The sequence below is a fragment of the Trematomus bernacchii genome, unplaced genomic scaffold, assembly GCF_902827165.1.
Source record: "Trematomus bernacchii unplaced genomic scaffold, fTreBer1.1, whole genome shotgun sequence".
NCBI lineage: Eukaryota > Metazoa > Chordata > Actinopteri > Perciformes > Nototheniidae > Trematomus > Trematomus bernacchii.
In genome coordinates, this window is record NW_022987998.1 from 489,931 (window position 1) to 504,286 (window position 14,356).

Consider the following 14,356-nt stretch of genomic DNA (forward strand, 5'->3'; position numbering starts at 1 on the left):
CAACACTGACAGGTACTCACAACTAACCCTAACACCCAACACTGACAGGTACACACAACTAACCCTAACACCCAACACTGACAGGTACTCACAACTAACCCTAACACCCAACACTGGCAGGTACACACAACTAACCCTAACACCCAACACTGGCAGGTACACACAACTAACCCTAACACCCAACACTGGCAGGTACACACAACTAACCCTAACACCAACACTGACAGGTACACACAACTAACCCTAACACCAACACTGACAAGTACACACAACTAACCCTAACACCCAACACTGACAGGTACACACAACTAACCCTAACACCAACACTGACAGGTACTCACAACTAACCCTAACACCAACACTGACAAGTACACACAACTAACCCTAACACCCAACACTGACAGGTACACACAACTAACCCTAACACCAACACTGACAGGTACACACAACTAACCCTAACACCCAACACTGACAGGTACACACAACTAACCCTAACACCCAACACTGGCAGGTACACACAACTAACCCTAACACCAACACTGACAGGTACACACAACTAACCCTAACACCAACACTGACAAGTACACACAACTAACCCTAACACCCAACACTGACAGGTACACACAACTAACCCTAACACCAACACTGACAGGTACTCACAACTAACCCTAACACCAACACTGACAAGTACACACAACTAACCCTAACACCCAACACTGACAGGTACACACAACTAACCCTAACACCAACACTGACAGGTACACACAACTAACCCTAACACCCAACACTGACAGGTACTCACAACTAACCCTAACACCCAACACTGACAGGTACACACAACTAACCCTAACACCCAACACTGACAGGTACACACAACTAACCCTAACACCCAACACTGACAGGTACACACAACTAACCCTAACACCAACACTGACAGGTACTCACAACTAACCCTAACACCCAACACTGACAGGTACACACAACTAACCCTAACACCAACACTGACAGGTACTCACAACTAACCCTAACACCCAACACTGACAGGTACTCACAACTAACCCTAACACCAACACTGACAAGTACACACAACTAACCCTAACACTAACAGGTGTACACCAATAACCCTAACCCCAACACTGCATCAGAGAGTGTGTGTTAATCCATGTGCTTTTTATCGGGGCATCATTACAGTTATAGGGCCAAGCAAAAGGGGGACATATGTAATAGAGAAATAGCTCTCATTACACTTTAATGCATCAATAATTATAATCAAAACGTATCATATATATTATTCTGAAATGGACAAATCTGCATAACAAGTACTTTTGGTAGGAATTCTTACAATATGCAGTCTAAAAATGTGGTAAAAAACATAAAATACTTTTTATGGATTTTACAAGTGTGAATATAACCTATAATCCTGCTCACAAAACACAACAACGTGGTTTTTACAATTGAATTTGAATCCTAAATCATAAAATACTAAAATACTAAACAGCCCTACAGTATTAATGTGTATTAGGAAACATAACTAACAAGGGCGACAATCATGTTAGGGGTGTGGACAAAAATGCATGCAACATATACTTGTAAAATAATAAGAAAATAGCGTAGTTTTGCGAATGCAAAGTGAATGGACTTATGCTCTTTTGCCACACTTATGGCTCTTATAGAAATAGGCTTCCTATTTGTCACTTTTTAATGTTCTTTTTACGAGCTATAAAGAAAATTGATGCTTAATTTCCTGTTGATATTAAACGGCTAGATTAAAATAACATGGTTAAACACTATGGTAATGGCTACAAATAGGTTTCTAATGGAACAGTAAAATCCTATTTTGTGCTAATTTGTCGACACTTGTTTATACATGTTTCTGTTTGGATTTTCAAGCCTTTTTGGTACTATATGAGCTTTGAGCCATGATTGGCAGTATTGCCAGTTTGTATACATATTTGTGTTCTCATGCCTCTGTTTGTTTCAGACACCTGAACATGAGCCAGGTGCTGCAGCTCGGCGGAGTGAACGAGGACATCCCATACGTCTACCCTCAGCTGCAGCACAAACACTTCAGCGGCTGCATCCGCAACCTCATCGTGGACAGCAAGGTAACACACTCTGACACACACACACACACCTGAACACACCACACAAACTGAAACTCCGGCCTGCACTTTAGCTGATAAATGGATTTATAAAAGATTTCAACATTCACAGTACCCTTGTAAGAGATGTTTTGTTATGCTTTTAACTGTAACCTTCAAAGCGCTTTCAAATATTACACATGTGCCCTCCAAGGGTGAAATGGAATAAAAACGTACCCACTGCTGCCCAGTCTGACTTTAAGTCAACACTTTCAAGTAACTTTCCACTGCTCTGACACTCAGCCATGACAATTAGAGCCCAACCCAGGCGAACCCAAAGCATTTCTGCATGAACACAGGCCTCAGCCTTTTGGGTACACGCTGCCTTCTCAAGCCTCAAATCATGCTTATTGTCTGCTTTATTGTTTGGCCTTGGCATCAAATACACCTGGAACTAAGGCTGCTCTCACACCTATCCTGTTTGGATCAATTAAAGGGGCCCTATTATGCTTTTTTATTATTCCCTTGATGTGTTTTATAGGTTTGTGCGCATGTTAATGGTCTGCAAAAGCTTAAATTCCCAAGTTTCCTTCCAGAGGGAGTTTCCCTTCTACACACTCCACCCCCTGCCTGAAACGCCTCCATTGGACTGCTTTCTTTACTTCCCTAACATATTGAGATCACTATGTAACACTCGCACTTCTATTGGCTGGCGTTCCAACACATTGTACGTGATAGGCTAAGGGCTGGGACATCTTTAAGCGGTTGACCAATCACAACACAGTCGATCCCTCACAGTGAGCTACTTCCGCCCCGTGTGTGAGATTTGTTTCACTTCAAACATGAATGTGAACACATCCATACGGAACAGGACTAGGGCCACATAAGAAAAAGAAAAGTGGTATGTGACCAAAAGTTAAAAAAAAAGTGAGTTGTGACTTTTTTCCAATAATTATGAGATTAAAGTAAAAAAATAAAATCTCATGTTGCCCAAACCTCTTCCACAGATCCAGAATCCCAAAATGAGCATTAAGCCCTGTAATGTGAATGTAACCATAGAGACAGACAATCATTCACGTTGGCACCTACGTGCAACTCACACATTAACCGAACCTGCATGTCTTTACTGTCTTGTAATGTGGGAGGAAAACGGATCTCCCAGAGACTACCCACGCAGGCATGGGGAGAACATGCAAAATCCACACAGAAGGGTAGTAACAATGCATCCATCCTCCTTTAAAGCTCTATTAGGATGTTGAACCTGTAGAGTGGGGGTATAAAAGCATGTATGTTTCTCCTGCTGCTTGCTGAGGTGCACCTTAGCTGCAGACTTAGCGGGAGGCTGCCTGAACGCCACGTACTAATGAGAGAAATCTGCATGATGCGTGTGGGCGGACACGAGGATAATACATCTCCAAAGAGCAAGCAACAGTAGGCGTACTGATGATTAATAATGTTGATGGACGTGTTCCGGCGTTGTATGGCTTTTACTTTTGTTATCTTTTTGTCTTCATTCAGTGATGTTGTTCTTCTCTCATTATTACTTTTCAGAAAACCTTTTTTCATACCTTTTCTGGTCCCTGAGTGTTTGTAGGAGACTGAAGGACTAATGTACAGGTGTGATTATATAAAAGTCTTGCTGAATCAGCAAAAAAAAAGCTTTAAACGCTTTTTCTAAGCTTATGAAAAGTTGACTTTTTAGAGATTTTTGATTGTCACAACAGCTAAATGTATGGTTTCATGGGTTTTGAAACCTTGCTTAGATTAAACAACTCAAAGGTATTCAAAAAGGCACAACTTTAAACATATGCAACATTAAAATGCAACATGCACATTAATACAGTAGTAATATAGATCGAAAAACATCACATATGATCACAATACTTTTTGCTGATAATACTTTTATTTATTTTTATTTGGCATTGTTATTTTTAACATTTCCTTTTATTACTTTTCAGAATTATCTTTCCCTACCTTTTTTTTGGTCAGTGAATTTATCTGGAAGACTGAAGGATACATTGTGCATGTGCATAATGTTTAAAACCCTCTTGAATCAGCGAAAAGCAACAAAAGGATTTTAAAGTTATGATGATTTCGTAGACCATGATGCATTGCTGTAGATCAGGGGTCTCAAACTCAGGCCCGGGGGCCAAATCCGGCCGGCGACTTCATTTTATGTGGCCCCGCAAGAGCTTGCAAAAAATATAATACGTTTATTATACGGTTACATGCCACTTTACAGAAGCAGGTTGCCCATAAACTACATGTCCCACAATGCATCTCGTTTTGTGACATGCACACTGAAGAGACTTGCAATTATTTGCCCTGGACTTCTGCTTTCAGACGTAGTTAATTACTAAGTTATTATCCTCTCCGATAATAATCCAATTCAGAGGCAATAATGTAATATAATACATTATTTTATATATATATTATATATTTATATAGTTACAACCGGCCCTTTGAGTGCAACCTATATGCGAATGTGGCCCGCGATGAAATTGAGTTTGACACCCCTGCTGTAGATTAAACTACTCGACAGTAGACATAGAAGTAGCAATAAGATGTGCAATGAGACCAACCTTCTGCACATTCATTCAGAAGTCAAATTCGTCCAAAAACATCACACTTACAGTAGTAGCTAAACAATGATCGTGTAGTGGGAACATTTTACTGCACAATCAATACTTTTTCATAATTTAAGTACATGTTGCTTGTAACACTTTTTTTGCAAACATTTTAAATGCAGTAGTGCTTTAGTGTGGTATTACAGTAGTACTTTAAATAAGGCAAAAACCAAAATACTTCCACAGAGTCCACAATCAATGTTTTTACATCACTTCACTAAGTAGGATTTTGAATGCAGTACTTATACTGCTATACTACTTATACAGTATAAATGATTATTTTCACTATGGTATTAGTTATTTTCAGTGGCGAGCCGTCAGGGCCCTCTAGGCCCTCTGTGAGGGCCTAAGATATTCTAAAAAATAATATTTAAAAACATTTAAAAAATATATATATTTTTTAAATATATATTTTTTTAAGATTATTTTTGTTATATTTTTCATTAGTTTTACCGAAAAAAAACTTGATTTAATTGTATTTAAAATAACATTTCCAAAGAAATAAATCCTTCGAATCTGCCTGTTCAGTCTCTGTTGAATGTGAAGGGTTACATGAAAGAAGCTCGTCTGGCCCTCTCTGCGATTCACAGAGGGCCCGCTATAGTAACTGAACGAGAGAGTAATGTCAAATGACAGTACAATTGACCAATCATATCTTCCCTCTAAATGGGTGGGTTTTATTATCGCGGACTTTATGACAAGTTCCGCCCGCTGTGAAACTTTTCTTGTTTCCATAGCAACAACAACTTCCTGTCAACAGCGTGAACTCGCCTTCAAAATAAAAGCATGCCAAATTACACTTAAGACATACAACTGCAACGAAAGTAACAAACACAATGCAATATCCTTTTCAATTTCAAAGAACACAAATTGGGTTTACAGGTGTTGTTTTGTGTGGTAGAGGGTCGCTGTCATTGATGCGTTTTGCACCCTGGGCCGTTGTTTTGATATTCCGCTGAAGTATACGCTGTGACGTAATAACTCTTTTTTTTTCTTTTTTTCGAGGGAATTGGTGGGGGTCAGAGGGCCTAGGTATAAAGCTCACGGCTCGCCACTGGTTATTTTACTTAAGTAAAGGATCTGAAAATGTATTCCACCACACTTTCATGTAATATGTTTGTCTGGAGTTTTGATTCTATATTTGTTTTGTGGATAGGACATTATATTATTTGTTCTATTGCTTCATCCTTTGATAAGGTATCAGTGTGTGTCTACTGTGAGTGTGTCTGTATGTGTTCATGTGTGTTTCTTTCGGACAAAAGTGTACATTTCTTAGCATTCTCTCCTTTGAAGCCAAATAGCATGTTAGTGTGTTGCCTCCTAAAGTAAGATACATGCTGGGGTGAACATGATCATTTTATAATTGTGTTTCTATTCCGGAGTTGGGTATTTCCCTTCTGGCTGTCATTGGCCATCACCTTTTTTTAACTCTCCATCCTTCTCCTGTCATTATTCTCTCCCTTCAGCTCTCAGTCTAACATTACAGCTTTAAGTTCTCCACTTGTTTTGACAAAACTGTCACTCCATGTTTTAAGTATGGCAGTTTTGCAGTTAGAGGGGTTGGGCTAATGGCATTTTGAAAGCTTGCAGTTTTAAGTGAGGTTATTTTTGAAATGTTTCTCAGCAGAAAGTTTGCCTCATAGCAGATGCAGAACATTATGGGAACATGTAGAATATGTGAATGCTGTATGGTAAATTGCAGCCTATAGGTGTTACATCAACAACCAGTAGGCTTGGGGAGTAATGGATTACAGGTAACAGGATTACGTTATAAACCCTGACCACCAGTAACTACAAATGTTGCCATATCAACCAGAACTATGATTCCTGTTAAGTGAAATGTTTACTGTCAAACACTACAGCAGAAAAAATATACGATTTCGTTGACACCAGTATCAGTATTCACCCTGCTAATCCGTCAAATTCCTTACAGCTTCCTAATCAAGTAAATCTTAGTCGAAAAAACGTTGGCCAAAACAGCTTTCTGGCATCAACGCCAATGTATTACATGAATAGAATAGAATAGGGAGGGATGAAACCCTCTTTAATGGTCACACATGCAGAGCACACAGCACACACAGTGAAATTTGGCCTCTGCTTTTAACCCATCCTAGTACAAGGAGTCTAGTACTAGGAGCAGTGGGCAGCTATTGTACAGCGCCCGGGGAGCAATGGGAGTGGGGGGGAAGGGGGGTGTCCGGTGCCTTGCTCAAGGGCACCACGGCAGGGCAGGAGGTGAACTGGGACCTCTCCAAGTAGAAGTCCACACTCCATATTTAGGTCTGGTCGGGGACAATGAGACAATATGTGCAATATTTGTACAGTTTCTTTCTCTCTGCCATCATATGCCAAATTGTTGCAAGTATCCAGCCAGACACGCGTAAGCACGAGTTTGACATCCTTGTTTTGCAATATGCATCTGTCAGTTAAATGTGCCGCCTTCGATTAAAGGAATTGATATGTTCGGAAGGACATCATTCCAATATATCAGATCATTTGGAACCGGTTCTCTATTGGAAGGAGAGTAATTGGATATTATTGTTCTTACAACTTTGCAATGACTATTCCCCCTGCACAAAACCAGGTCCATTAACAAATGCACAAAACTTGCACAGATCTCTGAACCCAGCCCCATCGAACACTCACACTAATGCTTGTGTGGAAGAAAATCCCTCCTGACTGGCTTCAAAATATTGTGCAAAGCTTTCCAGAAGAGTGACTGCTGTTATGGTTTAGGAAAGAAGTGTTCATCAATCACCCATGGAAGTAAAGTTGGGATGTCTCCCAACATGCAGTATATAACAAGAAGTACCAAAGCTTTTCTGGCCTTATGATGGCCCGGCACCTGGGTAAAACACCATACAGCATTCACTGAAGCATTACCGTTAGCTACAAATTAGCTTACCGTTACCTTTTGTTTTTCAAATGATGTATCTTCCTTTTTTATATTTAAAACTGTGTTATTCTGACATTCAAATGTTGAGCTCTTTGGGTGGCATCAGACTTTTGTGTATGTGTGTTGCTCTCCATCATATCACCCCACTTTCTGCACAGCAATCCCAGCTGTAAATGTTAGTATAGAATTTGTCTTTCACTTCCTGTGGGCTGAGACATTTTTATCCCCAACACCTGGAATTAATCTGGGCAGCCTACAGTGTCTCCGTGTGGGTGTGACGCTCATCTCGGCTGCATCCAGAATTGATCATTTAAGCTCAAGCAGGTGTATTTATACATGCAACTCGTATATCAGTCACAGTTTTCTGCTCTGACTTCACCCCACGGTGACACAGATGGGCAGTCAAATCAATCGCAGACACCCTGATGTGTCTTTCTCTCATTGATTGCTGATGTCTGCGTTTCTTGGCAATCGTGATCGGTCCGACCCAAACAGAGGAGCTTTAAAAGGTCAGCCACCGGCAACATGCCTGTTTGCTGGAGGTCAGAGCCAATCAGCAACTCCCTGGCAGCATGACTCACTGTCAGACATTACGATCCTTTGCGCTCCTACATCCTCGCCGAAGCACCAACAAAACTCATAAAGTTTGGTTCGGCAGGGAGGGGATTCATCATATTAATGTCTTTTATGGCTAGGTTTTGTGAGGGACACAAATGTAGGTGTTCAAGGTTCCCCCATCCTTTCAGCTTGCCGTGCAGTCGTCCACGCTGTCTGCCTGTTAGAAGTTTGTTTGGTTTCATCACTGCGGGAATAAAGAGGGTATAGAGAAAGTTGGATAAGGGTGTTTCTCAATGTCGAGGAAGGCTGCTCCAGAGCCACTATTTCAAGGATGCTACGTCATCGAGTGCCGCCGAAGGACTGTTCCAATGTCCAGGATGCTTGGAATTCTACCGAGGCCGGCGTACTTCGTTGCGGGAAATTTCGAGGCTGCACATGTGTATCCTCCGCAGTCTTAAAATCCCCACAATGCTTTGCGCACGGACCAACTTCCAAATCTTTGGCGGAAATCGCGCTCCATTTAAGGCGGGGCCTCGCATATGACGCACACCTGCACACCTGTTAGCCTGTTCCACAATTCTTTGTTTTCCGAGGCTAGGAAGGATTCTTGCCTCGCTTCTGAAGGACCTGACTCGGAGGGACATGTCCTACCAAGGAAGCGTCCTCGACATTGAGAAACACCCACTGTACCCTGAGCGCATGTCCTTCAACACGTTCGGAAGTTTCTCTCCTGATTTGTTTCAGTGTCTATGTGTTTGACTTTCCTTTCTTCTTTTCAAACTCCCCCTCTGGCTACTTACCCCCCACCTGTCTTTCCTGTGTCTTCTTCAATCCCTTTCTCTGCTGTTGCTTTGCTTTTTTGTCTCTTTCCTGTTTGTTATCTACAAACTGTTTATCGACAACCAGAGGTGGGAAGTAGTGGAGTAAAAATACCTTGTTACTGTACTTAAGTACATTTTTCTGGTATCAGTACTTTACTCCACTACTTATTTTTCTGACGACTTTTTACTTTGACTTCTTACATTTTGAACACAAATACCTGTACTTTCTACTTCTTACATTTTGAACACAAATACCTGTACTTTCTACTTCTTACATTTTGAACACAAATACCTGTACTTTCTACTTCTTACATTTTGAACACAAATACCTGTACTTTCTACTTCTTACATTTTTAACACAAATACCTGTACTTTCTACTTCTTACATTTTGAACACAAATACCTGTACTTTCTACTTCTTACATTTTGAACACAAATACCTGTACTTTCTACTTCTTACATTTTCCAAACAGGCTGGTTCCTTTAGTTTGAATGTGTGTTTGGTGGCGTGATCATTATTATTTAGAGTCATTGCGTGCCTATTGATTTGAACACGATCCGTGTATCCATCATTTCCTGGTCTTCTCTAAAGAAGAGGGACCAATGAAAACTTTATCATGTTGCCGTTGTTCAGCATGGAAACATTCATTAGCTAACAATGACATTATTGTTCTATTAATATAAAGGGAGGTAAGGTACTCTTTAAAACAGCTGGTAGTTATGGGTACTTTTTACTTAAGTACATTTCATAGCCCATACTTCTTTACTTTTACTTGAGTAAAGAAGTTTAGTGAGTACTTCTACTTTTACAAGAGTAGTTATAAACACGGGTATCTGTACTTCTACTTGAGTAAAGGATGTGTGTACTTTTGCCATCTCTGTCGACAACTCCCTACTCCTCTTCTCAACTTCACTTTTTCTCTTTCCTCCCTTCCATCTCCTCCCCTCTATCTCCTCCATGCAGCTGTACGATCTGGGCTCCCCGGCTGACTCCAACTCCAGCTCTCCCGGCTGTCTGACCACCGACAGCAGCTGTGTCAACATGGGCTATCCGTCCTGCGGCCACCGGGGACGCTGTCATGGCGAGTGGGGCTCCTTCAGCTGCCAGTGTGTGCCAGGATACGCGGGCCACCAGTGTGAAGAGGGTAAGCCAAACTTATTTTGGACCTATGAATTAAAGGTCAACTGTGTGGTGGATTGTACCATTAGCAACAAAACAAAACCCATGCGTGCATCTCTGAAAGATCAGTGGAAACTATGGTGAGACCCAGAATATAAATCAAAGCGTAGTTTGTAGTTAATCAAAATGGGGAGAAGCAGTAAGGTCTGGAAGTTTTAAACCAGAAGATGTAGTTTGGCTATCAACCAGAAAAAAGGGCACTTTTATGCTTTTTGGAGTTTTCCCTTTCCTGTAAGGTGTTCAAATGTCTCCATTGGAGTCCTTTGTTTACTTCAGTGATATAATTACAGTACATCACTATGTAACAGAGGTGGGACCAAGTCATTGTTTTGCAAGTCCGAGTCAAGTCTCAAGTCTTTGCGCTCAAGTCCGAGTCAAGTCTCAAGTCTTTGCGCTCAAGTCAAGTCTCAAGTCAGGATGGGAAAGTTCAAGTCAAGTCCAAGTCCTAAACTTTGACAAAACGAGTCTTAAACAAGTCCTTATGTGCTTTTCAACAAATGTAATGACACCCATCAACAGAATAATACTTAATAATCAAACTGCTCTTTATTAGTCACATTAATAATTTAATAATCCATTTTCTCTCTGCTGGTAAAGTAACGTGTTTTCTTCTATTGTAAGAGGGATCAGTAAGGTTAGGCTACCGTGACGGTTTGATTCAGAAGGAGTTTAATGTACAAGATCCCTGATGTTGAGGTGACCAGAATGTTTATTTCCACTGTGTACATGTTATAAGGGACCTCACAATCTATCTTTATGCAAGGGATAATGTGCAGTGAGGCGTCTCTATGGGGAAAAGAACACCTGAATCTAGATCCCTCTGCAGGTGGTACTTTAACTATATTTTGATGCTAATACTTTTGTACTTTTACTTGTAACATTTTGAATGCAGGATCTTTTATTGTAACCGAGTATTCCTACACTCTGGTACTTTTACTCAAGTACAAGATCTGAACTTCTCCCACCTCTGGCAATAAATCCTGAGTGGTTACCAAAAAAAAAACCATTGAATATCATTGAAATGCAGCCAGAAGCTGCTCCTTTTGTCGGTTTTCGCAAATTTCTTGACTTCTTCCGACGCGCTTGCATTTAAATCCGGCTCCCCGTCTCCCCGTCGCTCTGTGTAGCTGGTCTGTACCACTACACCTGCTGTCTTTGGGGCGTCTGCCCCCCACCCTTCTTTCACATAATGGTATGATCCTAGTGTGTCCTCGCATATGATTGGCCGCATGGTGGCTCAGCAAAATAAAGTCCCGCCCCTGCCTGCAAGGATTCTCAGCAAGAGTTGCAGCGGCTGAAGATTCTCCTCTCCCCGACGGGAGTCTGCTCTTCAAGCGGCATCTCGCGATCGGCGTGTTGGAGACCCCTGAATTAAATTATCAAGTCACCTCAAGTCAGAGGGCTCAAGTCCAAGTCAAGTCCCGAGTCATTGGTGTTCAAGTCCAAGTCGAGTCGCAAGTGTTTTGTGATTTTGTCAAGTCGAGTCCAAAGTCATCAAATTGGTAACTCGAGTCTGACTCGAGTCCAAGTCATGTGACTCGAGTCCACACCTCTGCTATGTAACACTTGTGCTTCTAATGCCTAGCAGTCCAACTCATTGTACGTGAGGTGCTAAGAGGCGGGACATTTCCGAGACATCTCTAAGCAGTGGACCAATCACCACAGAAAAATAAATACCTTTTTCATCATTAATCATGTAAATCAATCAATCAATGTTTATGTATATAGCCCAATATCACAAATGTTAAATTTGTCTCAGTGGACTTCACAGTTTGTACAGAATATCAGTATGACAATACGACACCCTCCGCCCTTGGACCCTCACATCGTACAAGGAAAAACTTCCAAAGAAAACCCACAGTTTAAAGGGGAAAATTGAAGAAACCTCAGGGAGAGCAACAGAGGAGGGATCCCTCTCCCAGGAGGGACAGACGTGCAATAGATGCCGTGTGTAAATCGAAGAGATAATACATTTACAGCGTAGGTAGACCAAATGTTTGGAAATGCATGTGTCTATAATAATAAGATGAATCCACAAGGATGTCAACAATCCTGTGGGAGCCATCAGGGAAGTAGTATGATGAGAGTCAGGCAGGACCACCGTGACAGGTTCAGCCACGACTCGAAATCCAGGATCCAGGACTCAGGATCCAGGACTCAGGATCCAGGACTCAGGATCCAGCAATCAGGATCCAGGACTCAGGATCCAGGACTCAGGATCCAGGACTCAGGATCCAGGACTCAGGATCCAGGACTCAGGACTCAGCAACAGGATCAGCCACGACTCCGGATCCCGGCGTAGATAGACACCAAAAAGACATTTGGGGGAAGCTGGGTTATTCGGAACATGAGAGTACACAGGTACAGACAGAGAGAAGGAAGAAGTAAGGTGTCCCCTGACAGTCTAAGCCTATAGCAGCAAAACTAGGGGCTGAATCTAATCAGCCCTAACTATAAGCTTTATCAAAAAGGAAGGTCACACCAAGCCGATTTCGGCCGTCGATAGAAGTCTGGCCGTCGATGAGCGTCCTGTCACCCTACTATCTACGATTGGTTTGTCCCGCACGGTTGTGTCTTTTTCGGCCGTGCCGACACCTTCCGCCGCCGATTCAACATGTTGAATCGGCCGCGGAGCCTGCGGAGGCTGTCTGCAAAAGAAATCACTCTGATTGGCTGTTCAGCTTAGCGAAACACTATTTGCCTGAATGGGAGTGGAGCAGTAGTAAATGTACTTTGTTACTGTCCACAATCTGCCTAGAAGTATTTTAATGTTGTAGCTGTTCAAGATGGTCATTTTAAAATGTTTTAAAAATATACTGTTAGTAGTTAAACCAATAATAATGCTACGGCTGCAACTGACAGTTATGTAGGCTTTTTTCTTTTTTCTTCTTTTGATTAAAAAAATAAACACAAATAGCAGGATAGGCAAACATATTTGCTATATCTTGCCCCACTGAAAAGGCACTGCACCTGTTATACTGATAATGTTAGAATATTGGCATAGTTCATCCCTGTGCTGCTTGGCTCGAGCTGTAGCATAGCTATTTGTTGTTTGTATATATCACGCAGTCTGTCTTCTGGTTGCCTCTTTTGAATGACGAATACACACTACCGCCGCCTGCTGGTAAGGAGAGTTATTGCCACTCACGCATGCGCATTTCGTATGTGCTACTTGGCCGTCGGCTGAAGTCTTTGCGGTGTGTTCCAGTGTGAAACATGGCCAAGACGCAGGAGACGTGAGGCGACACAACAATGTTCTTTGGTGTCAGTTTGGTGTGTAGGGGCCTTTAAGCACACTCTTAAAAACGGATAGGGTGTCTGCCGCCCGAACACAAACTGGAAGCTGATTCCACAAAAGTGGAGCTTGATAAGAAAAGGCTCTGGCTCCCATTGTACTTTTAGAGACTCTAGGAACAACCAACAACCCTGCATTCTTGGAACGCTATGCCCTAGTAGGACAGTAGGGTATAATGAGTTATTTAAGGTTAGATGGCGCCTGCCCATTAAGGGCTTTGTAGGCGAGAAGAAGAATTTTAAATTCTATCCTGTGTTCTATAGGGAGCCAGTGTAAGGCAGCCAGAACAGGAGTAATGTGGTCCCTTTTCCGACCTCTGGTTAGTAAACGTGCTGCAGCATTTTGAATCATCTGAAGCGACTTAACTGACTTCTTGGTACACCCTGATAATAAAGAGTTACAATAATCCAGCCTTGAAGTAACAAATGCATGGACTAGTTTCTCTGCATCGTTTTGAGGCAAGATATGCCTGATTTTTGCAATGTTACGTAGATGAAAGAAGGCGGTCCTTGAAATTGATTTTATGTGGGCGTTAAAGGATAAATCCTGATCAAATATAACGCCAAGATTCCTTACAGTCTCACTGGAGGCCAAATTAATGCCATCCATAGTTAATATATCTTTAGATCATTTGTTTCATAGAGTCTTTGGGCCGAGTACAATAACTTCAGTTTTGGCCGTGTTTAACATCAAAACATTTAAGGTCATCCACGTTTTTAAGTCCTTGAGGCAGTCTTGAATTTTATTTAGATGATTGGTTTCATGAGGCTTGATGGATAAACATTTCACAGTAGAGAAATATAATATAAATATGACCCTGTAAATAATATAAATATGACCCTGTAAATATAATATGTCAGTTTTAAGTGCAGCAGATGGTTTCCCAATGGCAACCTGG

General features: G+C 41.6%; 1 protein-coding gene across 1 annotated transcript in view; it reads left to right on the forward strand.

Annotated features, from left to right (window-relative positions):
- si:ch211-186j3.6 (neural-cadherin) overlaps positions 1 to 14,356 on the forward strand; it is a 437,178-nt gene that overhangs the window by 359,112 nt on the left and 63,710 nt on the right. Inside the window, 2 exon segments of the mRNA XM_034117220.1 lie at positions 1,982 to 2,105; positions 9,948 to 10,128. Of these exon segments, the coding sequence (XP_033973111.1) occupies positions 1,982 to 2,105; positions 9,948 to 10,128 (305 nt within the window).